General features: G+C 48.3%; 1 protein-coding gene and 1 long non-coding RNA gene across 7 annotated transcripts in view; one reads left to right on the top strand and one right to left on the bottom strand.

Moving 5' to 3' along the window:
• The window catches only part of GALNT7 (polypeptide N-acetylgalactosaminyltransferase 7), a 110,943-nt gene that overhangs the window by 40,916 nt on the left and 42,345 nt on the right, over nucleotides 1-27,682 (bottom strand). For all 6 annotated transcript variants that reach the window (XM_082468899.1, XM_082468897.1, XM_082468901.1 and 3 more), the window contains exon 2: nucleotides 18,322-18,782. In XM_082468899.1, coding sequence (XP_082325025.1) covers nucleotides 18,322-18,782 — 461 coding nt within the window. The remainder of the gene's footprint in view (nucleotides 1-18,321; nucleotides 18,783-27,682) is intronic.
• LOC309664104 lies at nucleotides 9,318-19,084 on the top strand. Its single transcript, XR_014265614.1, has 3 exons — nucleotides 9,318-14,369; nucleotides 18,464-18,542; nucleotides 18,871-19,084. It is a non-coding gene; the product is annotated as an uncharacterized lncRNA (long non-coding RNA).

Raw genomic sequence — 27,682 nt, forward strand, 5'->3', positions numbered from 1 at the left:
GCGTTATGACAGCTGACTCCATGGCCATGGCCCATTAGACTGTGCTGTGCGCCTCTGAAATGAAGGCTGAAGTAAGAGTCAGGTGGGATGGTCTTTGTTTATGTGCTACTGGAAAGAATTTCAATCAATCACTTCTCTTGAGGAGGAGGGGAGATAAAATCTGAAATTAATAAGTGTTCCTGATAAAAAGTCTAGGCTAGTTACTAGGAAATTAAACAGACTCAATACAGCATCTAACCACGTGGGTGAGTGATGCACTGGGGCCTGAGAGTAAGGTACTACCCCTTTTCCACGGTCACCGGTACCTGAGAAACTCAGGTTAGGTCTGCTCATCAACTGAGACTATTTCAGCACTAAATCTAATAAATATTCTGAACAGTGCAGGATACCTCCTGGTTCATGGCCCCTGCGCTGACTGCAGCAGCCTCTGTGAGCCCGTCCTGGCATGATTCCAGCTCCTTCCTAAGCCCCTTTAGCAAGAAGACAGTAAAGGAGGTATGGGGGAAGGGGCGGGAAAGGAGGGGTGGGAGGCAGAAAAGAAAGATGAATGAGGCAGGGTACACTGAATCACAACCAGGCCAGTTTATTTCTGTTCTTTGAATGGAAAATTTTAATAGTCTACGCTTTTTGGTCTTGACATTTCTAAAAGCCACTGTCAGATCTTCTTTCTGGCGTAGATTAACAAGTAAAAATATTTGGTCTATTAGAATTACCATTTTTCAGTGTTACGAAGATTTGCATTTACTATAATGGGATATTGGGCGCTTTGTCCATTAACTCTATACTAAATATTTCTGTGATTAACCTGCACTCTATACTCAAATATACAAAAACACAGTGGCTCTTTATTATTCATGGGTTCTGTCTGTTAATTTGCTTCCTCTCTAAAACGTATTTGTAACTCAAATTCAGTACTTGGGACATGTTTGTGGTCATTTGAGAACACGTGCAGGGCAGGGAAATGCGAACAGGTGGGCACAGGACGACGCTCTTACTCTGGTACTGTAAACATGTCCTTTACAGCGTCTGTTTAGTCTTCTTATTTCTTATTATGTGCTTTTGGTTGCTGATTTCGCTGTTTAACGTGCCCCCGAGGTTGGGCTGCAGTGCTGTGTGGGGCTCCTATGTGTGCGAGGTTGTGCTGAGCCTGATAGAGAAAGCGTGTGTGTCAGACAGGCTTCCTGCAGGCATGAGTCCTAGGGCTGCTGGCCGTGGATCCAACGTTACGACGCGATAGCACACTAAATAAGGTGCCTTTAAATAGAAACACACATAAAACAAGGTGACGCGCACATCAGTGATGCAAAGGTGCCAGAGGCGTGTGAGCACCTATCCCTGCGTTTCCTCCGGCAGTGACGCTTCTGTATCCCCGACCCTGTGTCCGCAGGGACTTTATGAGCCTCACCCCCGTGAATGATGAGAACTGACTGCCCATCAAAATGCACACGCACAGAAGCTACATGTCAGTGGCCAGCTATGAAGCCTGTCACTCTGGACTGCCCACTACAAAGGGGAAGCATGGGGGGGGTGGATTTCTATCTACGGGCAAACGCTTCTGGCTGTCAAAACAAACTGCAGGGTGTAAGAGGTAGAGACCGAATTACATTCTCTCCGTTAAAATTAAATTTATGCTTGGAAAACAATTACTAGACCAGAGAATGAAACTTTAACCAGTAGGGTCATAAAAAGTCACGGTAAGCTGGGAACATTCTGTAAGATATTCAGGGATGCTTTGTATAAAAATGTGCTCTGAAAACTGCAGGAAGCTGCCAAAAGAAGAGAAAAAGAGATTGAGAGATCAAGAAAAGAGAGAGAGAGACAGAGAGAGAGAGACAGAGAGAGACAGAGAGATTTTCAGCACTTAGCAGCGGTAGGAACAGAGAAATGAGCCTGTGTCACTGGCAAACCTACCCTTTCAAAGGACAATGTGGTCTCTTGCTTAGATGACAGTATAGGCTCCAAAGAAGCTCAGAGTCAGAAGAAATACAGGGGTAACTTGGAAAACAGATTTGTGTTTTTAGAAATGACAAAGGTGTTTATCATTATGAAGTGTTTATTCACATACTACACCCCAGAGCCCTGATCTATCTTAATTCTTTCTGCCCTTCTCCTAACGATGCAAATTATAGATTCAATCGCCCCGCACCTCCCAGTAAGTAGTTCTTCATCTGATGTTGACATTAAGGACATCTTCCTCTTCTGTAGCAGGGTGACTGCTACCTCTTATGTGACGGTGAGGGTGACGCGCCCTAAGGATGAGGCTGAACACACACCTAGTGCGAAGAGAGACCCTCGCAGAGCGAGAGCTTTTGTAGGGTCTCTGCCACACCAGGCGGGGGTCACCTCCGACAAGTGGGGCTCACGTTACTGATTGTGTCACATGCCTTTGACGTTCTTCATCACATTTAATGCTCACAATCACTTTATGAGCCGAGTACTATCACCCACATTTGCCAGAAGAGGCTCTTCGGACCCCGCTCAGCTCTGTGTAAGGTCCCCGCCTCTCTGCATCCGCGGGCCTGGGGCTCCCAGGCACCCGTGGCCCCTCCTCCTTGGGCTCAGGCCCAGCTCGCTGCCCGAGCCACTCCAGGGCAGGGCCACTGCAGAGCCCACTGGGTGGGGGGCTGCCAGCTTCGACACCCCTCAGCTGTGGAGATTTGCCATCCGGGAGGTCTACAGACAGTTTAGGGAAAAGCTCCTTCGCACAATCTCCTCAGCACTCGGGTGACTGGGTTGCACGTCATGGGTGGGCCTGCCGGGTCCCTTAACACCGACCCTCTGCTCGGGGACCACACCCACCTGGCCCTCTGCTCTCCCTGCAACGGCTTCTTCCAACTTAGATACAAGCAGAGGCCCTTGCTGCAAAGAGTCGGGATTTTCAGTGCCTACAGTTAAAGAGAGTCACTTTGCAATTGATAAGATACTCCCCTTTTACGCAGACGTAGAGAATGGACTTGAGGACACGGGGAGGGGGAAGGGGAAGCTGGGACGAAGTGAGAGAGTGGCATGGACTTATATACACTACCAAACGTAAAGTAGATAGCTAGTGGGAAGCAGCCGCATAGCACAGGGAGATCAGCTCGGTGCTTTGTGACCACCTAGAGGAGTGGGATAGGGAGGGTGGGAGGGAGGGAGATGCAAGAGGGAGGGGATATGGGGATATATGCATATGTATAGCTGATTCACTTTGTTATAAAGCAGAAACTAACACAACATTGTAAAGCAATTATACTCCAATAAAGATGTGAAATTAATTAATTAATTAATTAATTAATTAATTAAAAGATACTCCCCTTTTGTTCCTAAGTAGAACATTTTATTACTGCAAAGACGTTGCATAAACACACAGCACAGATAACAAGCTTACACGACTCTGACGAGCAGACCTCCCTGGGCTTCTACGCGTGTGGAGAGAGGCCCGGGGCCACAGCACGCCTCCTGTGGCGGGTCACCCTGCAGACGTGCCTGCTCTGGATTTCCGGTTCCCTGCTCACGAAATGAAGAAGCAGTGACCTCTCCGGCCCCCCGTGGCTCTAGAATTCCGAGTCAATGGAATATTCAACAGATGACGAGCACGGTTCCTCAAGTGCCCACGCCATTCCCTGTGAAAGCTGCCGTGTGATGGCGAAAGTGGGATCTCGGGCCCTGGTTCCCATCCACTGTGACTGGTGGTCTGCTAACCGTGTCACATCACGGGGAAGAGGCTGGTGAGGCTCAAGTATAAGCGACACGAGGAAGGGCAGGGAGCGATGAGCGTTTAGCACACAAAGCAAGTCTTTCATGCCCTAAAAACCATGAATATATGTATACACTTTGTGTGCAGAAAGAACACAACAAATATTCACCAAACAGTAGCTGCCTCTGGAAGGGGAGGGAGGGGACCCCTTTCTTGGTCGATGTGGCAAAATGGGCTTCCTCCACCCCCGGGGCTGGCACGCAGGAAGGGTAACAGGGGCCGCTCTCCCAACAGGATCCCATCCCGGAGATGCTGGCAGGGTTGGTCTTGGTGACACGGAATGGCTGATTGTCTCCTGGTTCATCCGTCCTGGTCCCCTTCCTCCTTCTGTGGAAACCAAAGAAGGGTGAGCCTGGGGTCCTGGCCGCCGGCCTGAGGTCCCCCCGCCAGGGCAGGACAGTGTCATGTTGCTGCAGGGCTGGAATCAATGCAGCACGTGCCTCTGCCTGGATCCTGCATCTATTGTGACTTTCCAAGAAGAGCTGTCACACCTGGTAGGGCCTCAGGGCCCCCGGAGACAGAAGGAGGCGGTACCCACACTCGGCTCAGCTGGAGTGATAACAGCTGCACACCAGCTGCTTGCTGGCTGGTTCTACTTGGCTTTGCATCTAGAGGAACGTGAGGAAGACCCAGGGGAGGATGTAGAAACATAGAAAAAAGTACTTTGAAAACAGAAAAGACCTTGGTGGACGCCTAGTCGAGTGGTTTCCAAAGCAGACGGAGGAGCCGGGGGGTTTCAAGGAGATGCGAGAACCAGAGCAGAGGTGCTCCCTAGGAAGCCGCTTTCAGAGAGGATTCTGCGGATTCTGTGCAGGAAACGAGCTAAAAACACTGACGACCCCCTTCTCTTGACAGATGAGGAAACGGGACTCAGAGAGGACTGTGGGGCGGTGTGTCCTCAGAGAACTCCCGCCCTGTCAGGACAGAGCTGTGTCATCCGCACGTTACACTTTATAGTGGACACAGATGGGACAAAGAAGACAATTTGGTCGTCCCGCAGGGTCGGCTCTGTCTTATTGATGACATTCTGTCCTGTATCATAACCACTCACGTCTTAGTCTTCGTTACTTTTGCTTTGAGTGCATTCTTCTGATTCCATTGTATATCTGCTCAAAGTTTTGCAATCATTAGAATAGACATAATAAGTGCCTTCTGACTACTCAGGTATTATATAGAAGACTTTTTTTTAAATGGAAGAGGGGGTGAAAATAATCAATGCATGGCATGTCCTCAGGTTGCTATAGTTCCCTCATTAAAAACTTGGTCCTAAGACTAATTTTAACTCCAAAACTTAATTTTTTTTGTCTATATAAAAACTGCAGATGATAAAGTACCATTTTTTGTCTGTTAATTTGCTTAGGGGGAAGGTGTTGCATGGACTAGCTTTACAGATGTCCCCAACCAATGAGTGAGCAGTTTGGAAGCTAACTTAGGTCACCTGAATCATGTCTGACCAAACATTTTCATCATGTTAATACTACTGACCTCATTTTATGATACATTTATATGATAAATTATACGATAATTTATATATTATCTCTAGAATTTAGAAAATATAGACAACTCGTGTGCACTGTGCTATGAATTCCTGAAATTGTGATCAATACAAAATATTGATTTAACAAAGTACCCAACTAATAAACTGTTGAACTTTGAACCTTGGGGTCTGAATCCGTTTTCTCCCACGAGTTCCTTTTCTGAATCATTTAAATTATTATGATGACGGTAAACTACTCCAAATTTGGAGGCTGATTGCATCATACCATTTAAAAATACTGCCGTCCCAGGAATAGTAAAGCTGGTCTTTTTTCTTTTTTTTTTCTTTTTTTTTGGCTATTACTTTATCCCTTAGTCCTATGTAATTAGTGTAGAGATAGGATCTCATTCATGCTATCAGGTCACCTACCCTTTTGTAGATGTTCTAGCACTTTGGTAATATAAAATCAAGTTCTTATTTATCAGTTAATTAAAATAGAGTTCAATTAAATTTTGGATTAAGTAAGCATTTAATTATCTAAATCACTGGTAACCCTAGAATCTGGTGAAATTACCAATGAATCAGGTATAAAAGGTCTCCTTGAACTTTATAAAATGTCATTGTATTTGTCAATGATCAAACTAGAGGATGACAATTTTTTTTGAAGTCTCATTATTTTCATTATTCATCTAGTTTATTCTAAAAATCTGTTAACAGTGGTTCACAAAGTATTGTCCACAGATCCCTGGGGCCCCCAAGACACTTTTTGGTTAGGTCAAAATATTTTCATGATAATATTAAGACCTTAGTACCTTTTTACTATGTTGATCTTTAATCTGATGGCAGGAAAGCAAAGGTGGGTAAAATCGCTGGTGCCTCAGGGCAAACCAAGATAACGGCACCAGGAGGTTCCTGTGGCCTTGACGCCCCTCACCTGCCACACCCAGCGTACAGCCGATGCTGCTGACACCGCGTGCCCTGGATGGAGGAGTGAGTCCTCCTTGGGGACGATTTATAATTTGTACTACATCTCACCCCTGAGAACATGCTTTAGCGTCCTGTGAGACAGATGGGAAGTGCGCAGAAAGGATTTCTGCTCCTACTGAGGACAGCGGTCATCTCGAGGACGAACACCACGCGGCCGAGCTGCCGGCGAACCCGCCGAGTCCCTCAGAGAACGCCGCTGCACTTGAAAGGACCCGCAGACAAACCGAGGCCAGTCAGACTTGGTGATTTGGCATTTTCTCAAACACAGATGAAGGGAGCCTGTCACTTCAAGGAAAACAACTGACATCATTCGTCGCCGATGATAAAACCTGAACATTCAAGCAAAACTTAGACTCTTGGAATTATGACAGCATCCCAGGAGTTGAAGACTTTTCTGATGAGATCGATGATGATATTAACAAGTGGGGCTTTGTTGTGCTTACCGTACAATGAAATTGTCAGTATTTGGAAGATCTGCATTGCTCAGGAAACCGGTATTTTCCAGATGACCAACACATGATGCTACAACATCACCTAAGAGCAGGAGGCCCGTCTAGGGCTTCCCTGGTGGCGCAGTGGTTGCGAATCTGCCTGCCAATGCAGGGGACACGGGTTCGTGCCTTGGTCTGGGAGGATCCCACATGCCGCGGAGCAACTGGGCCCGTGAGCCACAACTACTGAGCCTGCGCGTCTGGAGCCTGTGCTCCGCAACAAGAGAGGCCGCGATAGTGAGAGGCCTGCGCACCGCGATGAATAGTGGCCCCCACTTGCCGCAACTAGAGAAAGCCCTCGCACAGAAACGAAGACCCACCACAGCCATAAATAAATAAATACATACATACATAAATAAATAAATTAAAAAAAAAAAAGAAGGCCCGTCTAAGGGCGAGACCGACTAACAACAGGGTAGGGGAGGGTCTTCTGAGGGATTCAGATTCTATGTGGCAATTACTTTTAAAAAACTACCACTTGTTGTGTTTTGGTGTAGTATCAACGAAGAATATCTACAACTATCTGAAAAGGAGATTGAAAGCACTTCTCCTTTTTCCAATTACAAGTCTGTGCGAGGCCAGATTTTCTTCATCCAAGACAGCATATGGGCACAGACTGAACGCAGAATTCAGCAATCTTCTATAAACCAGACGTTCAAGGCACTGGAAAAAATCCAGGGCAATTCTACTCTTATCAGACTTTTTTTTTGGAAAATTTAGTTATTTTTCATAAAATATGTTAACATGTAATAGGTTTTTCTTCTTCTTCTTCTTATTTGAATTTAAAACTTCTGTTTTAATTTCAGTATGGTAAATTGTGATAGATATAGCCCATATAAAAAAACCTTAATAATTTGGGGCTATCGATAATTTTTAAGCATGTAAAGGGGGCCTGACCAAGAAGGTGAAGAATTGCTGGTCTACAGGCTATGAACAGGCCAAGCTGTTAAACATGTGTGCTGTTACATGTTTTACTTTCACATAATTCATTCTGATACTCGCTGATATGTAACTAAAATATCAATTTCTACAATGATCCAGATAAGTATGATAAAAAATTATCTTCAGAGGTCAAGAATATAAGCATTATCAATATTTTTCTTGTTACTTAGAATAATTTCACTCGCAAGTATTAGTAATTCTCCCGATTAGAAGGAAAGGAAATGGAAATAAGGGATAATTCAAGGGAATGGGTTGAATAACTTAGAATAAAGCTCAGATAAATACGCACCAAATTCTGAAAGTGTCATCAGTGGCCCCCACTGACTGAAAGGTGGACAAGGTAAAGGGCGGGATAGGGCCTTTTTACAGTGGGATGACGGGCAGCTCTCTCCATTCCACCCCCAGTGTATGTTATATTAAGAGAGAGAGAGAGACCATGTATCCATGAATGATTACTGAAACACCACTGATAATGTTCAGATGTTCTGCCATGATGTAGCCTGAGACCCATCACAAAATCCTCACTGCTAATACCTAACTTCATTTTACCTTTATTTACTTGGCGGTTCAACCGATCTGTGCCTGCTGTCCCCACAACGTTCTAAGTCCCATCTCTGTTCTTTCCATTGTGTTACACACCCTCCACCCCTGCTCGGCACCTCTGGCCAACGTTACCTTGACTGGCCCCTTAGAGCAGTGGGGATTATTAACCAGGGGGGATTCTGCCCTACAGGGCCATGTGGCACAGTCTGGAGACATTCTGGGCTGTCACAGTTAAGGACAGGGAGGGGCGGTGTGTGCCACAGGCATCGGTTGGGTGGGCAGAGTCCAGAGATGAGGCTGAACATCCTACAAGGCACAGGACAGTCGGCCCGACAGAGACTGTCAGTAGTGCCGAGATGGAGAAAACGCGGCTTAGAAGCAGGAAAGGATTCTGCAGTGATGACATATAAAGCCTTTGCCTTTTACCTTTTTCTAACTTTCTGTTTTCCTCTTTCAAACAGTTAACGTGATGTATATACTGTAATATCCACCTCCACCCCCGCCCCTGCCGCCCCGGGCCACCGGTTTAGCGTCACTAACAAGGCGATGCGGTGTGGAAGCCCGAACCGGGATCCCGCCGCCCCAATCTTCTAGTTAATGTGACCTTCAAGTTATCTGCTTCGGAGCCTCAGTTCCATCCTCTACAAATCCAGAGGAAAAAAAAATAATAATAACGCTGTGTCCGCACGGTTATGAGGATGGGAGACAGTGCGTCCGAGAACGGAGCACACTGCCAGACACACAGCAGGTGCCCAGCAGGTGGTCGGGGATGCCGGTGACCCTCGCGGCCACTGACGGAGCAGCCCGTCTTCACCAGCCGCGGCCGCGGAGAAGTACGGAACGGAGAAGCGGCATCGCGGCGGCAGCTCATCACCCGGGACTAAAAGACAGGCGTGGACCCCAGGGAAGGCGACCGGGAAACATCCCCACCGCTTGAAGAAGCGTTAAGTGAGCGCCCCGGGGCTGGAGCCTGGGGTCCTGCGGTCACGGCACCGTCCCAGCCCGCGCTCGGCCCCAGCCGAGGCTGCGCCACGCTGACACAGGCAGCCAGACCCCAGCCGAGGTGGCTTCATCCTCTGCTCAGGACACACCCTTCTGGGTGTGCCTTGAGTAAGAACACCCGATGCTGCTTCCCCGGTCAGCAAGGACAGCTGGCAGGACGGAGTTTGCGGGCTCCCCGGAGCCCCTCCTGCTCCCCGCTCTCCGAGGAGAAGCCCCTGCGGGCCTGCACCGAGCGCGTCCGCCGCTGGGGGGAGCGCCTGCCCCGCGAAACGCGGCGCAAGCGCGGGGCGGTCCCGTCTTTCGCGGGAGACCCCACCACCCCCAGCTCCTGCGTCTGCGGGGACCGTGGCGCATCCCCAGGGTCTCAGGAACCTGGAGCTCACATGCTCAGATCTGTCTCCAGAGCCCTTTTTCCCGGCTCTGGTTTGCTCGCTGGGACTTGCCTTTCTGCAGAGGGTGCGGGTGTTTTGCTTCTGATTGAAACGGCAGTGCCCATTCTACAGTGAGTTACTGGGTTATTAAAAATGACAGTCTCCTCCACACTGGCTACGTTTGGGACAGCGGACGCTCCCCTGGGATTCCGCGAAGAGGAACGCAAAACCGTGGCCATTTCCCAGTGATGAACTAAAAGATATTACTGAATGTAAACTGTGTTTTTATATCATTTTAACTCATGTAATTAGCTTGTTCCTCTTATACGTTGCAAGGATGACAAAAGAGCAATTCTATTTGTGATACTAAGTGCATTTTTAACGTATTTGGCTTAAAGTGAGCAAAGGTGATGGACTTACTGAGAAGCGCACCCAGGGAGTCACACGCGTTATTCCTATTGCTCCTCCCCCAGGCCCTGCTTGAGAGGAAATGGTGCTGCTGACCCGCCTCACAGCTCTCCCCAGGGACCCGCCCGCCCGGATGGGGAGCGGTCAGAACTGCCCCGCTGCACGGCAGGCCCCCAAGACGGCTGTTCTCTTGCTCTCTGGGCAGCCCCTGCCTGCCTGGTCCCACCTCACCTACACCCCCTCGCGTGGCTGGCCTTCTCTCCTGCAGCCTCATCAGTAAAAATGCGTATGTACTGGCCCTGGGCCCAGCTGGTGGTTGCTGCTACTGTGCTTCCAGAACAAACGGGCTTCTCTTCCTTAACTGTTGGTTTATGCGTGGCCTAAAAATAGCCCGCTTCAGGTAGATGATGCTTCTTAAGTGTGGGCAGCGCCTCGCTGGGTGTTTGGCTTTGACTCACTGCAATAGGGGCACTTCTGCTCCAATGCCATACACATTTTTTCCCCTGGAAGGCCTTCTGTTTTGTAAAATCATGCAGAAAGAAAGAGAAAGAAAAAGAGAAAAAAGAAGAAGAAAAAGAGAAAGGAAGGAAGGGAGGAAGGAAGGAATGGAGGAAGGAAGGAAGAAAGAGCACTTAAAGGAACAACAGGGCTAGGACCAGACCACTGGAAACCCAGGGCGCATGGGGACCAGGGCCCTAAGGAAACCAAAGTCAATCGGTTAAAATCGCTACCAACGTGCAGTTTCATCACAGCCCATCCCTTGCGTCCGCGCAGCCTTGAAGCCCGGGGGCTCATCTTCTCCTTGTGCAGGTCCTGGGAGATATTCTCTTCTAGCGCAGGGCAGTGATACCAGAACTAAAAGGTGGTCCAGGGCAGCCTTTCTCCTCCATCACGTTCCGCTTGGCTTCTCGGGGACCCCTCGGGTCCACATCGCCCAGCACAGTGCAGCGCCGGTGTCCTGAGGCCCTCGCCCCGTTCCTGGCGCTAGAGAGAAAGACTTTCTTCTCCGGATCTTCATAAGTACACTGTCCTGGCGGTCACTTTAACTGTGGGACACCTTGCCGGCCCACCTCCAAACATCACCACGCAGGAGGAAATGGAGGACCCCCCAGGACCACTTCCCTGTTTACCAAACACCCGAGGGCCCTACGCACAGGGGACACAGCGAGGGACCAGGCTGAATCTGACGGTCCGGTGGCCGAAGCACCGGGGGTCGTGCCAGCCTCCGGGTGGAAGGGCCCGTGCCTGACGTCCACCGGGCACTGCGGCAGTTCAGACGCTCCCTGCTGAGGGACTGGTGACTTCTTAGCAGATGACAATGACCAAACACCCTGAAATGACCATCAGCTCCAAATCTCAGATGCTCCGGTAGGAAAGGGTACCAAAACTCCCCCTTCATCTCCATGTCAGAGCTCTGGATGGGTGGGAAACTCACCCTGGAGAGAAAGAAAGAGTCAAGGTCTCCCTGACACTGTCTGTCATTGGGGTGGAATGTAACGAGGTACCTCGCGGTGCCTCCACGCACATAGCCAGCCTCCAGGGACTTACTGTAAACTCCCGGTTGGGGGTGGAGAGCTGTGCGAAAACAAATCAAGCACCCGGGGTTATACTTTTACCAGGCAAACCCTGTCCTTTTGTGACGTGGTGGGCGGGGTGTGTGGGGAGATGAAGCTATGTTCGTGGGCGGGACCTCAGTAACCACACGGGGTCTCGGCAGTACAGGAACGTCCCCCCTGGGGACAGGAGCCACCCCCGCAGGCTGCTGGCAGGGGGGGTTCGAGGTTGCTGCTACCCTGCTAATGGTAGCCCGGAGCAGCAGATGACCTCCATGTCCACTTTCCGGAGGCACCCCTCTAAACTGCTGTGCGAACTGGGGTGACCTAAGTTACCCCGATAGCTCCAGTAATTCCCATTGGGCTAATACGTCTCCTGTGGTCAGCCAGGACCTTGAACAAAAATCGGCTGTGCCCCCATCATTGAGAAAATCCCAAAGTGCAGTGTGTGTGTGTGTGTTCAGACGTGTATGTTTAGAAGAGAAAGAAGAAGAGAAACTAAGTATCAGAACACGATTTAGTTTTAAAGTTCATGTGGAAAACCTCTGAACTCACAAAAAGTGGCTCCCAAGAGGAAAAACTTTCAGGCCAGTTAGAAAGCAATACTTTCTGGGTGTAAAAGCAGCAGCGTGTCCACTGTGGGTCACCTGAAACCAATTTCAAATGTGCTTCCTGCAGATTAGCTCTACGGCTGCCAAACTGCAGTCTGAAAAATGAGCCGTGCTTTGGGTAATCCAAGAGAGGAAAGGAGTGCATGTCAATGGTCGTGACCCGTGTCGTTTGGACGGCGTCGTATAGAACCAGCGCTCATTGTGCTAACAGAAACTAGGACGCAGCACTGAAGTTCATGTGCACATACGTGATTCACATACACATGTGTGTACATGATTTATAGATAATTCTAATAATTTGTTTTAACCTCTTACGAGCGGCTCCTTACCTTTAGTCAGTGTTAATTGAAACCCATGGGTCACAATGTATAGAAACAGAAATTAGAAAAGAACCCTACAGCCTATTTTGAAAATAGCAACTATTTGATAAATTATATTACTATATTCTACACAAAGGTATCAAGGAGAACCCTTAACACAGACGGAGAACGAAAAAAGCTCACGACCATAACCTTAAATAAAATTAAATATCAGTATTCTGGTATCAGGTAAGAAGAGAATTACCTAGTGTATAAGGCAGGAATGTCAGTGTATAATATCTTTAAAAAAACACCTCAGTTTCCCACAGACAAGCTTAACAAAGTTATTAACAATCATATTAACATTTGCATAGCTCTTAGAGTTTTTGAAGCACTTTAACATCTATTATTTTGCTCTGTCAATGCAACTGAGATAGCTTTCTACAAAATAGAAATGCAATAGGAGTGTAGGCAGGAGGAAAGGTTAAACAGTAGAAGCAGAGGAATTTGTTCAACAAGTCAAAATATTTAATTCATTTGTTTAAAACAAAATAGCTTGGATTATATACCCCTGATTGTCTGCCTTCTTGGGCAGAAAAAGGGCAAGAATAATTTCCATATATTTCCATCAGCCGTTAGTTCACAGTAAAGGAAATAAAATCCTACGCTTTATTAGAAGAAAATCTAACGTAACCACCAAGAGCACTTCCCACAAATGGGCTCGGCCCCCTGCGGGGCTCAGCACAGGGGAGGCCGGACTCGCCCGAGGCCCAGGTCTAGGGCACAGGTGCTCTGGACAGAGCAGCTTGTTCTGAACCTCCCCTCTCCTTGGTCAGTGGTGGCCTTCTTCCTGTTTCTGAGCTTCAAAGCCTCGTACTGATGTCTCATTCCTCCTTCCCCTCCATCAGCCGCCAGCGCCTCCTGTTCTAACTCTTGTTCTCCCCCTGAGTCTCCTTTGTCTGGTTCTGGGGACTTCACTCAAGTTCCTACTGTTACGCTACGGACCCTCTACCAGGTCAGGCCCCCAGGCCCCGCCTGCTCCGGACACCCCAGCAGCCTGACACTCCTCACGTTCTCTCGGTACCCCTTCAGTGGGTCTTCCCTGCACCACATTCAGTGCAGACTATGAAGAGCGGCACTGGGGGCCTGCAAACGCCACTCTCTCTGTCCTACCAGCTGTGTCTCTACGTCTCTGCGCTCACTGCCCCATCCACGTAAGCCACGGCACCGGATTTCCTCCCAGCCCACGCCTACCGTCCTGCCCTCTACACCTGTAACCTCCTCCTGGGAAACCTCCTCATCGTCAGGCCCGTCCCTGGTGCTCCCCCCATGAATCCTTTCCTGACTTCCCTGTAATTCGACGCGGCCCCCCTCTCCTTCCTCAGGCTCTTACGTCACGGTAACCTTTCCCTTCTCCCCAGGGGGTAGATGGCGAGCCCCTTGAAGGCAGGGACTGTACTTTCTTATTGCTGCATCCCTGATGGGCTAGCACAGCGCCTCGTTTATTGGAGATACTCCATCTCCGTTGAACTGGGCAGAAAATCATGTATTTTTTTTTAATAGAAAACAAGTGCGAAGGCAGGTGAGGTCATTCTTGGCTCAAGCCTTTAGAGAAGGAGGCCTCCAGTTCCCTCCAAACACTGTTACCCTCCTAATGAGCGATCAACAGCCAGTAAATGACTCAGCCAGGGGATGTGATTCAAAGCTGCAACAGACGTGAGCCTGAGTCACACTGGCAGCTGGGCAGTTCTGTCCTGCTTTTCATCCAAAAGGACGGAGGGAACGGCCACAAGAATGAGCGAGTGAGCCAGGGGCCGATGTTGTAACTGGACAAACAGCTCAAAGCTGGGTTTCCAAGCGTGGCAGGTGGCTCATTATGCGTGACAGAGGCAAGAGAGCAGGCTAATCAGGCCTAGATCCCACAGCTGCGGAGGTTCAAGCCCTGTGCAGTATGTTCTCCATGGGGACCGAGTGTGAGGGAGGGCGTGCGTGTGAGGTGGGCCCGTGGGATGCTTTCACTTTGCTGGTAGAGCAGAAAAGTGCTAACATGCACATCAGATACTACGTGAAACTTAGCAGTGCTTTATTTGCTGTTGACCTTTTTATTTTGGAGAAAATTCTTAAGATTGACCACATTCTCAATTATGAATAACTCAACTCAGAAATTATTTACGAGTCTATACTGAATTTTACAGTGTTCAAACAGGAAAGAAGCCTATCCCATTTTTTTAAAAAAGGGTGAGAAAGAATCAAATTTAAAAAATAATCTGGATTCAGTTAAAAAAATCTTCTGGGAGTATGTTTGCATATTTTGAGTATAAACAAAAGTTTTCTCACTAGCATAGAATTTTAGAAAGGGGTTTAGGATCATTTGCTAAGATAGCCTCGGTCCTTTTATCTGACTGGGGACACGATCCTTGCAGGAACATGCAATAATCTTATTTCTAAGCGCTGCTCCAGTTATGCCAGAGAAAAGAACAAAGAAATGATCAGCCTATGTAAAGTCATGGCAGGAGGAAGGAAGGAAGGAAGATTAGAGGAAAGAAGAAAAGAAGGAAGGCGAAGGGTTGGGGGGGAATGCAGTTAGGAAAGACAGCAAAAGGCAGGAAGAAAGACGACTGTAGGAGAGCAAGACCCAGAGAGATGGGAGCTTCAGAGGCGCCTGGCGTGTCTGAAATCATCAAAGGGGACGAAGGCTTTGCCATCAAGGGAGGTGCGAGGAGATGCAAGATGATGCAGACACAGCGGTGTGGGGGGAATCCACATTTTCCAAAAAGCAACAGAGGACCTCAAAGCTGCATAGTTACAGAAACATTCAAGGTTAGACAAACTGTGACCTGAAGAAAGTGCCACAGCAATTAAAAAAGAAACAGCCACTAACACTTAAGTTTCTAACCCCCAGGCGTGTGGTGTGACTTTTAGTCTATGATGTCCTTTAATCCCAATGCCAATCCAGGGGGTATAGGTATTAGTAGAGCCACGTGACGGATCAGGTAACTGAGGGTTAGGGAGGGTAAGGAGCTGGTCTGAGATCTCGCGTCTGGTAATGGAGCCAAGGTCTGATCCCAGCAGACTCCCTCTTTCACTCCTTCATTCACTCACTCATTCATTCACTCTCTCAGCAGATGTTCACCCCTGGGCACAGCCAAGCTCCTGGGTGTCACTTACTGGAAGTAGCTGGTGAAGAAAACAGACAAATTCCTTGCTCTCGGGACCTTATCATCTAGTAAGAAAGACAGTCAATAGACAGCTAAATTCACCAATGTCTAATTATAAAATTTGAGAGATACTAGGAATGAAACGGCCAGAGAGGAGTAATGGAAAATAAAGCAGGCCAGAGAGTCTGACGGAGCCTGAGGATTGGGAAGGGGCCACAGAGGAAGGAAAAAGCCCACAGAGGTGAGGGAGCGCGGGGCGGGGGACGTGCAAACGCCCCGGGAGAAGGCGCGCGGCCAGGGCGAGGTGGGCAGGCCCGGAACGTTTTATTCTAGGTGCTCTGGGAAGGCAAAGAATGATGCTACCCGAGCTAGGTGTGAACAGGCAGGAGGCGCTGGCGGGGTTCTAGGAGAGACGACAGTGGCGTGGCCGTGGCTGGTGACAGGGGAGGTGGAAGGGTGGACGGGGACGGAGCGTGGTGGCAGGAAGAAGAGGCCTGGGGGACAGAAGGATGTGAGGGGCGCAGTGGGGGGAGGCACCGAGGACCACGCTAGTCCTGGGCGCTGCTCCGTATGCACATATGCCTTTGATTTTCTTGGCATGTTTCTTCCTTCCTTTTTAAAAATTATAGTTGATTTACAATGTTTCAGGTGCACAGCAAAGTGATTCACTCACGTATGTACTATATATATATATATATATATACACACACATATGAATATATCTATTCTTTTTCAGATTCTCTTCCATTATAGGTTATTTCAAGATACTGAGTATAGTTCCCTGTGCTGTACAGTAGGTCCTTGTTGGTTTTCTATTGGTATTTTATATCTTAGCACATTTCTTATACCGAAGAGTGAGCTAGATTTTAAAGTGATTTTAAAACTGGTGTTTTACATGTGTATCTTTTATAAGTAATTCCTGTGCTAAAATCTCCGTGTCCACGCTGAGCTCACCCGGGGACGGCAACCCTGCCCGGGGCCACACTGTCCTGGAAGGGGTGGGGCCGAGGAGGGAGAAGGCCTTTCTAACCGGGCCACCTCGGGTAGGACCACAGCTCTGCCATCTCACTGGGCAGATACAGAGAAGTCACAGCGCTAAGCCTCAGACTTCACATTCACACGTGGGAACTCTCTCGCAGTTTGCTTGTGGGAATCAAATAAGATCACTTGCAGCAAGTCCTGGCCTGTAGCAGAAAGTCAGTGGTAGACTCTCCCCCCCCTTTCCTTCCCCATCACGGTGAGGAGAAGGCCATCGAGAGGTCCTCCGAGAACCCCCCTGGGACAGACGCACGGCCTGAGACTGTCTCGGGTAACTGGGAGGCGCTCCAGGGAGGACTGCAGATCCCGCCTGGGGTCCTAAAGCGTCCATGCACAGCAATTCTCGCTCTATGACAACCACCTCAGCCCCTGCCTAGGGGGGCTGCCAGATACAATACAGGATGCACAGTTAAATTTGGATTTCAGATAAACCACAAGTATTTTTAATGTGTAAGTATAGTCCAAACACTATTTGGGACATACTTATCCTAAACATTCTCCAGTGTTTAACTGCAAGTAAATTTGACTGAGCATCTTCTATTTTTTTTTTTTCCTTCTAAATATGGCAAATCTGCGACCAGGCAAGTCTCTACCTTGACCAGGAATAACTGCTCCCACACTCTCCCTTCACAGTCCCCCGAGATGCTCCAATTCTCCTCCGTACTAGAGGTTATGTCCCTCACCACCCTGGTTCTCTACTGCTTCTCTTTCTTTCTTCTCTGCATATTTCAGGCACCCCCCACCCCTCACTCCTATCAGATCAATATAGGAAGGTCCAAAGTCTCTGGAGTAGCCCTCTGGTAGGTCCAGAATTCGACTGCAGGGTCATAAAGGCTGCTGCTGTGGGGACCGTGTGTGTGCGCGCGCCTGCTGTGTTCACTTCTCAAAACAAGGACTGTGTTAACCACACGTCACAGGGGACACATCTGGAAAGTTTTCTAGTAGCAGTGAATAAAACGTGCACCCGCACAGTGGAAGCTAATGGAAGCTGCTTAGACCCTCTGAGTAGAATCAGTTACTGAGTAAACTGAAAGAGAAAAAGCTTTGAGTTCATTCAATAATCACCATTATCAAAAGTCAGGAGTTGGAAACCCTTTGTTTTAAATCACACTACACGAAAAGGGCTTGAATGTGAGGGCTACGGTTTCACCTGTCGGAAGGCGCCTCATATACGGTACATACTCGGGGGCTTCCGTTCCCAGCTTCAGTGCTGAGGGTAAAAACGGAAGAAGGCAAACAACCAGCTAGTTCCAGAAGCGTCCCGAGCAGCGTTCCTGTTTACGGTCCCACAGCAAGACAAGGAGCTTGGTGCAGAAGGAAAAACAACGCACCAAGACAGAAAGCTCTGTTACTCAAACATTGTCAGGTGAACGTAAAGCACTTCATAGCAATAGTTACTTCACGGCCTGGTACAAGCTCGTTTTCTCTCTGCGGACCGGGAACAGAAAGTTCAGACCGGTGCTTGTCCGGGGACCACACTTTGAGCAGCACCGGTAGAGGAGACCCCAGAATTTTATACGCCACACCCTCAGTGAAATAACACAAGTGGGGAGATCTCCCCCTTGTGGCCACTTCGTGGACCAAAGGCCCTCTTATTCCCTTGCAGTGAAGGCACAAATATGTTCTGCACCCTAACCATCTAAGTTAAGTCTAGGCATCTATGGAAACGCGCGCCCAGGTCAGAAAGGGGAGGGGTTGTGCTTACTCTTCTTGTCGTAAGTCACTGACGCTGCGGTCCAGGGAGATCATGTCACTCGCCACCATGTTAAATCCAAACTCTTTAATGCTGGCTTGAACTGCATGTTTGAATTCTGGTCCCAAAACCAACGGCTTGGCTTTCTCTCCAGGGCCACCAACCACTCCGTGAGGCTCGGGCTCTTTGGGTTCAAAGTTACCGAGGACCCCTGGGCGGAGCACAGGATCACGGTACGTGAAAGTCTGAGGCTTAAATGTGAGATACTGCCTCTGCATTATGTCTTTCTGGTTATCTCCTCCAGCATGGCGCTCTTGTTCATGATTGGCCTTGTTTTTTCTTCTAATAGACTCTAAGTCCACTTCTACTCCTTCAACATGAGGCCAGGGCACCACGGGTTTGAATCTGTCATCCCCAGGAGCTAGTCCATTGCCCCCTCGGTCAGGCATGGGGTTATTAACAGCTCTGTCTTCCTACACAAAAGGGAGGGGGATATACAGTGAGTACATGAAGGCAACCACAGCAGAGTTTATGACACCAATTTTCATGTTTTCAAAATAGCTGAGGCAACAATCAAATGGTTTGAAATATGAAACAGAAGCAGGCCATGAATCAGGGCCCCCATGAGAAGGTACCTTTCCCAGGGGGAACCAAGAAGAGACTATTTCCTTGCCTAACCGTTCCAAAACGAAGGGGTGGATGCATTTTTTTACTTCTCCCCGTATAAACACGACTCTCTATCAAAGACCCCTTAATAAAGCACATTGTTCTTTTCTTTCTTTTTCCCTAATTTTCTGGCTGCGCTGTGCAGCATGTGGGATCTTAGTTCCCCGACCAGGGATCGAACCCATGGCCCTTGCAGTGGAACCACGGAGTCTTAAACACTGGACTGCCAGGGAAGTCCCAAAGCACACTGTTACAGGTCAGAGCAATGAGGTTCTAGGACCTGTGACTAAAGCAGGCACCTAACAGGTCCTGTTGTACAGTGTGGTTTTCCCAGTTATCTGGTGTACGAGGAATAGGATGTTTTGTCGGTCACACAGCCACAGGGTGGCAGTGGTGTCAGGCGTCACCCACCCCGAGGCTGGCTTCGTGCTCCAAATGCCAGAGGAACAGGGCTGGGATATGCACTCAACAGCCCCCATTAGGTATTTCCTGCTCAGTGAAAGTTTAGCTGAGTTCCAAACTATAAAAAAAAAAAAGCTCTAGTAACTGTAACCGAGTCAGCTGGGGCTTTTAAACCACACCCAGTACCTAAGTTGGCCACGTTCCAGAGGCGTCCCAAGGAAACACAGACTCTGTGTGTATGGGTATTCTGGGAGGGGTGTCTCCCTTTCCTCATCCCCTGCACAGATCTTCCCGTCAGAAGTCCTGAGTGCAGGGTGTCCCTGGCGGTGCAGTGGTTAGGAATCTGCCTGCCCATGCAGGGGACACGGGTTCGAGCCCTGGTCCGGGAAGATCCCACATGCCGGAGAGCAACGAAGCCCGTGCGCCGCAACTACTGAGCCCACGTGCCACAACTACTGAGCCTGCGCTCCAGAGCCTGAGAGCCACAACTATTGAAGCCCGTGTACCACAACTACTGAGCCTGCGCTCTAGAGCCCACGAGCCACAACTAGTGAAGCCCGCGCGCCTAGAGCCCGTGCTCCACAACAAGAGAAGCCACCGCAATGAGAAGCCTGCGCACCGCAATGAAGAGTAGCCCCCGCTCGCTGCCACTAGAGAAAGCCCACGCGCAGCAACGAAGACCCAATGCAGCCAAAAATAAATAAATAAATAAACAAACATTAAAAAAAAAAGAGAAATCCTGAGTGCTTTTGTTTCTGGGGTGTCACATGTGAAGTCTTTCCCGAATCAGGGCACAGAGCCTTGTTTCTCAACATCAGCCTCCCCTCCGTGGCTGTAAGTATACTGATGTCCACGTCCCACCCCTCAGACACTGTGATTTAATTGGTTGGGGCATCAGAATTTTAAAAGCTCCCCAGGCGATTTCAACATGCATCAGGCTTGAGCTCCTCTGGCTTAAAGGGAGCACCTCCAGCTATAACCAGCGGAGGAGGCAAGAGAGTGTGCAGCTGGGCCGGGGCAAGGTGAGGACGTCAGAACCAGAACCGCAGGCGGCCGGCTGGTCTGCCAGCCGCCTCACGCCAAGACCCCCTGGTTCCTTAAGAGATTCACGAAAGAATCAGTACCCTCCCACTGACGTGTTTCTACAGTGTTAGAGCTGTCTTGAAAAATAAAGTAAAAAACTTAAAAGAGTGCAGAAGTAAGGCTCCAGGTGTGACGCTGATATGCAGGCTGCCGGCTACCAGTAGTTTATCTAGAGACAAAAAGGTCTCTTTGGAAAGTCAGCTAATTCAAATGTGAATTTAGTCCATGTTGAAGTTTTGGTAACGGCCAGCTAAGGATTGACTTGAGAGAGTTCAAAAAGGAATTTAACAAGTTTATCTCTTTGTTTAGGTAATACTATAAGCATGTGATACAAAATTCAAAGGATCGCCAAGGGCGTATAGTGAAAGGCAAATTTTCCTACGTTCCCTTCCGCAGAGGTGCACACAGCCAGCGCTTCCTTGTGAATCTTCCTAGAGATATTACATGCAGGTATGAACATACGTGTGTATGTATAACAAGAATTTTTTTCTGAACGTGGGACACAGATTTTAATTGACCGATTAATTTTAAAAGGAACCGTAAGATGTTACAACCAGTTCAAAGGTGAATCCAAAGAACAGACAAATATATAAACATCAAGAATACTGCAAAGAATTTACAAATAGAGGCAAAACTGGTAAAACTGGTCAATATCCAGAGAGCAGTAACCAATTGCATTCCACAGTACATGACTGCCATTTCAATGGACAAGACGCCTGTGCATTACTAGCAGTTTTCTATCATTTACAGGATGGTAAAACAGCTCAGAGATAATGAAAGGGTGAGATAACACAGAAAGCCGAGTTGGATAATGCACCCCATAATCTTTTTGGTCCATTTCAAAGTTTCTCCACAATTTTCTTCCTGTAGCACAAAACTAAACATAAGATGCAGCACTTCGCCTAACCACCTAATGTGATGCCTTTGTCCAGGTACAGGTGGATAAGCCTTCTGGATCAGGCTTCTGACCACCGCACACCTGAGTCGAGTAGCAGGGACGTAGCTGAAGCCTAACCTGTGAGCTCTAAGGGTCAGAGTAGGGCTAGTCTGGAGGCAGGAAGCAGCCTTGCCCGAGATCCGTGTCCCGAAGCGCTGAGGGCTCTGGTGGGAATTGACCCATCCTGAGGAGAGGAAGCCAAGCACGCCTCTGTCACAAAGAGGTAGGCGCGGAAGCTGGGGGTGATTCCGGTGATGGGAAAGTGTCCTTTTCTCCACTTATCTCCTGGCTCTTTCCAAAATTATACTCTACAACCGCAGTGTTGTAATAAACAAATTAAAATAGAGAGGTCATTATAAAACTCTCAGATACTGGACTCAAGTTGTTGATGTTGAACCAAGTACCCCACAAAAAAGGAGGAAGACATGGTCCCCCCACTTCAACTTTTCACATCAAGGCTCCAGTGAAGCAGTAACGGGGTAGGTAAAGAATGAGGGGAGGGAAAAAGGGACAGAAAAGTACAGAAAAGTACACTGCACAGGTCACCAAAGGTCAACAGAGCATCCGCTGTAGTGCCTAATATTCCACTGGGGGAAAACGGCTTACTGGAAGAACGCGGAACATGGGAGTACGTGAAATCAGGTACCCAAATCGTGAGAGACGTGCTGTGGTTTAGGTGGGTGGGGTCTGATGTGAGACTCGCGAATTTAAACGTTTCTCAAACTCACCCACCTCAACAAGAGAACGTTTAATGGATTCGAACTTCGTGCTCATCTTCCTCCAAAAATTGTCTAGATCTTCCCTTTGTCTAACCTTTGACTCTTTTTGGCCGCGAGGCTCGTGGGATCTTAAGTTTCCTGACCAGGGATCGAACCCAGGCCCTCGGCAGTGAGAGCTCCGAGTCCTAACCACTGGACCACCCGGGAGTTCCCTAACCTTTGCCCCTTGGACTTCTCTGTAGATCTGTTAGGGGCCTGCCTGTCACTCCTCCTCGCTCTGGCATCTCCTCTCCCAAGCGAGATGCAGGTTCATTTGCTCTTTCCTACCCCCGTTTCCTCAGCCCACATCTCACTTCTCATCTCCGGACCCACAGTCAACTGCTTCCTCGACATTTCTGCTTGAATCAACCTGGCACCTAAATTGAAAAGACCCCAGAATGAACTTACCACTTACCCCACGTCACACACCCGTTTCCATTACTGTCCTCCCCACCTCGGGGACGGGAACCACTGCCCGCTCGACCGATCAAACACCAATCCTACGTTTCATCCCCAGCCTCTTGTTCTGACAGCCTATCAATCCCTGACTCCTGTCAATCCTACTGCCTTGTGTAGCTCCTGAATCCGGCCACTTTCTCCATACCCTCACTGCTGTGAAATAAGATTCGTATTCTATGGCAAGACAAGAAAAATTTCAACACAGAAGTTCTTCTCTGCCCCTTGGCCTCCTCTCTCCCCAACTGCGCGCTGTGTGTCTGCATTATGCATCGACCAAACCTCCCCCATCGGCAGAAATACCTGCTCAACCACCAAGAGCAAGATTCTCCCAGCATCAACACGACAACGCCTTAAAAGATAGCATTCCTTCTTGCCTTGTAAGGGCTCACGTGACCCACCACGATGGCACTTAGATCTGGATCGTGTAAACTGTCAACAATACGTCATTGGATGTACAGCCCTCTGTCTCAAAAAACTTATATACCTGTGCCTTGACTTATAACAGGCAGAACAGTTCTCAGAGCTTTCTGAGATGCTCTTCCTGGGTTATAATCCTCAAATTTGGCTCAAAAAATTTTTTCCATCTCTTTCTTAGATTGATTAATTTTTGGCCAACACTGCCAAGGCCACTCTGCCCTCTTAACAGGAAGACTAGAATAGGAATAACAGTGACGACTGCAAACACTGTGTTCTGAGTGCTTCACGCGTATCAGCCTATTCAATGCCAAGAGTTAGGTTCTGTGATTGCCACCCCCACTGCACAGACAGAAGAGCCAACAGAGAAGTGACCTAATGTCAGGATCAGTACAAGGCAAGGCTGAAACGTGCATCCAGGCAGAGCCCGTGCGCCGGAACCCCGGGCGTTAGTGCTTCTCCTTCCAACGCGTGCGTGCGCTCACTGTCTCTCGTCATTACTGTTCGGCACAGCAGCCGGTGTGACTTCCCTGAAATTCAAGTATGAACACGTCCCTTCCCCTGCCTCCAGGCTCCACGCCGGCCCTCTTCCCTCAGGAGAGCAGACACTCTTCCCAGAGCTTTTCCGGCTCCGGCCTGCACTCATCTCTCCACCTCACCCCCTGGGGCAGGAGCAGGAAACACTCCCTGCTAGGGACCTCAGGGTCTCTGCTGCAGTTACTCGAGATGCCATTATAGTTCCCAGAGCAGCCAGAGAGTACGTAACCGAATGGGTACAGCTGTGTTCCCACAAAACCTTGTTTACAAAGACAGGTTAATGGGGATGGATTTGCCCCCAATCCCTGCACTAGACTGGAAGTTCCGTGGAAGGGGAGGGACCACGTCCATGGGGTGCACCACTGCACCCCAATGCACGCAATCCTCAGTAAGTATTTACTGAATAAATGCATGAATCCTACAATATCTGCCTGACTTATGAGAGAGAGTCTGAGAGGGAAAGGGAGAACACGGACAGGGCAAGAGGGGCTTGATGAGACGGAAGCTTCCTAGCGATACTTTGTATTCTCTGAAGAGAGGAGGACCTAACTTTATATTCTGTGCACAGCGCTGTATTCTTAATAACGCTGTATAACAGACACCAGAAAAATTGAATTTGCTCACTTCTCAAAGCCTCCATGTCATTAAATCTGAAGGCAAAACCAAATACGAGAATTGTCTGTCTAACCCCAAGTCAATTAAGAATAATCACGTCCAATCGTCACGTTATATGATTCAAAGGATGACTGTAAAGTAGTGTAACACCCAACTCCCTGGAGAGGGAGGACTACAGGCTCCTTCTTCCTGGGAGGGAATGAGAGTCAGCAGCTGCCTTTGTGACTTGCTGGTGTTAAGATACCTTCATAAGCACGAGCTGATTTCCTTAACAGTCAAAATCGATGGATCACTATTGACTAGAAATGGAAAAGAGAATCGGGAGATCATCTTCTAAGATCGGTATGTTTGTAAAGGTGGAAATGTAGTGAAAACCAGGATCAAACAGACTCACTAATCACCAGATGGAAATACGGGATTATCAGTAATCAGGTCAGACTACTCACTTTCCATCTTACAATTTACCAAGTTTCCCCCTCGACCCCAAATCACCCTTACGCACGGTATCTTTCCAAGATGGTCATGCCTCAGTGGAAATGATACGAATACAAAGGAATTTAGAGCAAAGGAAAGTAACACAGGCTTGGATCTGAAATTCGAGGTGAGCCTAGAAAGCTAAGCTCATAATGGAGAGCTTCTGCAGCCACCAGATCTCTTGAGAAACCAGCTTTGCTTTGGGACGTGGCCGCCACTAACAACTGCTCGCGATTTGGTTGTCATTCTGCCTGAGCCACAGAGTCTACAAGGTAACAGGTCAAATTTAATTCTACAGCTTAAAGACCCTCTTGATAAATTAGACAAATCCGAGCTGCATCCCTTCTCCAGCTGCACTCAATCACTCACTCACTCACCTAGGAGGAGCAGAAGACAGCAGGGAGGGAGGGGTGAGAACAGGCAACGAAGTTCAGAAGAAACGGGGTGAGCCTGTGGGCGGGGAGTCCCATGGGTGGGGTGCTCCAGCCTCGGCAGCCGGATTCTCTCTGGTCACTACAGCCGGATCCTGAGCTGGCCCAGCCCCTGCTGACATCCTGTGCTCAGGAAGACCACCCACTCTGGCTCCTTTCAGAGGCCTGAGAGTTGACCGCACTGCCCTGGGCGTCGGCGGCCCTTCTGGGGCATGGTGGGCGGGGGGGGGGGGGGGGAGTGTCAAGTAATCTGCCTGCTTCATCAGGGCTTGAAATGGATACACTCAAGATGAAGCAGAGGACGCACCAGTCCTTGAATACGTAGGATGTCCTCCCTTATGGAAAAGGACCCTATTCAAGTACATTTTGAGACCAATGGCAATGCCTCTGTTAGCGGTTACGGCAGAACTGGAAATGGAGGAGGGTCTGGCTTATCAGTGAGAAAAAGCATTACATCCCGACAGCAGGATTATCTGCCCAAAGAAACGGACGGACTCAGTAGGGATGCCAAGCAGCAGGCCAGGATACAAACCAAAAGGGAAGAGCATGGAGAAAGCAGCACACTTGACATCACAGTAACTGCTCCACCGAGAGGAACGCAGGTCAGCAACCCTGACACCACAGGCTAGACCTGGGCAGGTAACCACCAGTCACAGGCTACTACACAGTAAGCCAGGGGGACCGAGGCTTACCCTAGGGACAGTGCATCCCTGGACTGTCTGGAGCTCCTGTTACATCAGAGCTGCTGACACTGGCAGCCAGTCACCGATGGGAAAGGCAGCGCTGCACTTGAACCTCCTACCAGGTTCAGAGTCAATTAAACGCCACTCCTCCTTAATCAAATGAGCAATACATGAAAGGCAGTATATAATACAGATCTGTCCTGTATTTTGTAATACTGAAGTTAATAGGTGTCCTCTGGACTTCCTGGTGGTCCAGTGGTGAAGAATCCACCTTCCAATGCAGGGGTGGGGACGTGTGCTGGATCCCTGGTCGGGGAACTAAGATCCCACGTGCCACAGGGCAACTAAGCCCGCGCGCCACAAATCCTGAGCCTGCGCACCACAACTAGAGAGCCCGTGCGGTGCCGCAACGAAGAGCTCACGTGCCCTGGAGCCCACGTGACACAACTCCAGAGAGAGAACCCGCAGGCCACAACTGGAGAGACGCCCACGCACCTCAATGAAGAGCCCGCGTGCTGCAATTAAAGATCCTGCATGCTGCAACGAAGATCCTGCCTGTCGTAACTAAGACCCGATGCAGCCAAAAAAAATAAATAAATTAAATAAATAAATATTAAAAAATATAGGTGTCCTCCTAAAAAGTGGCTATATCACATTTTTGAACATTTACTCATGTTAATAAAGGGAGATTTCCATTATAAAAGAGCCTCCTGATAAATCTCATAGTTGTGCGGCTAGTCGAGATTTGTAGATTTGTATTTTTGTGCATATCACATGGTACTCTTAAAGGAAGTGTCCATCTGCACTGGCACAATGATTTTCTGGAGATAAATTTGCGATCTGCCTGACTTATATAATGAGAAACTTTCAGTCTGTACGTAAAATACTACATAGTCAGTAGAAAAGTCTCAACTATTTTGGGGCAACCAACTATGTGAGTTATTGAAGACAACCTCGTGAAGGTTATCTAAAATTAGCTACATTTTCTGAGGCCTGGAGCGGGCTCTCAGTTGATGTTGTCTAGCATCCTTTAGTCCGCTCCCTCTGGAGGCTGCAAGTTCCCTTTTTAAGCAGAAGGCAAAGGCAAGCACTTCATCCCAGCTGTTTCTAATCCATTCAAGGCTTTTCCGCCAGGTCAATGATGAAATCCGGATGCTGGGAGTGGGAAACACTGACCCCTTCCAGCGTTTAACATCATCCAAGAAACAAAACAAGAGTTAAGCAGCTTTCTCCCCACCAGTATTTATAAAAACACTGCAACGTCAGTTTCATTATGTTCCACCTTTGGATAACAATTATGCACTGACAGTATCCCAAGTTATAAATTAGCCAGTGTCCAATTTCCATCGTTTTCTCTGGTTCAAGTAAATACTTCAGTACGTTTCTAATATTTAACATCACTCATACCATTGGACACTGTATGTGGGTACACTTTTCTTCTTGTGTTTGTGGGCGCACCTCTTCATTCAGGGTTTAGGAAAATCACTCTTTAACTGACAAGAAATATTACCTTTATCTCACCAGAACCCAAACTTAATGGACAAGTAAGAATTTCATTATAGGATATACATTTATTTAAACTGTTTCACAGATGAGAGGCAATACTAAAAAGAAAGACTTCTGAAATATTAAAAAAATTCTAATTTTTAAGTTTGATCTCTCTCAACTCTAGATTACTCCAGTGATTAGGTATAGTTTAAAAGTGGTTGACAGGGATATTAGTAAGCGTGGGTAATAAAATCTATCACGTTTCCTCAGAAGCATATGGTACACTTTAAAACAAAACTTAGTTTAACCAAACTAAAATAAGTGATCAAATTGGTTAAAATTATGATAAAAGTTACTTTTTAATAACTATGTCAATGCATTGCATTTTTAAAAAGGTATCAGGGTAAACTGCAAATTCCTTAGTAA

This window comes from Balaenoptera physalus, assembly GCF_965194825.1.
Source record: "Balaenoptera physalus genome assembly, chromosome: 7".
In the NCBI taxonomy this organism is placed as follows: Eukaryota; Metazoa; Chordata; class Mammalia; order Artiodactyla; family Balaenopteridae; genus Balaenoptera; species Balaenoptera physalus.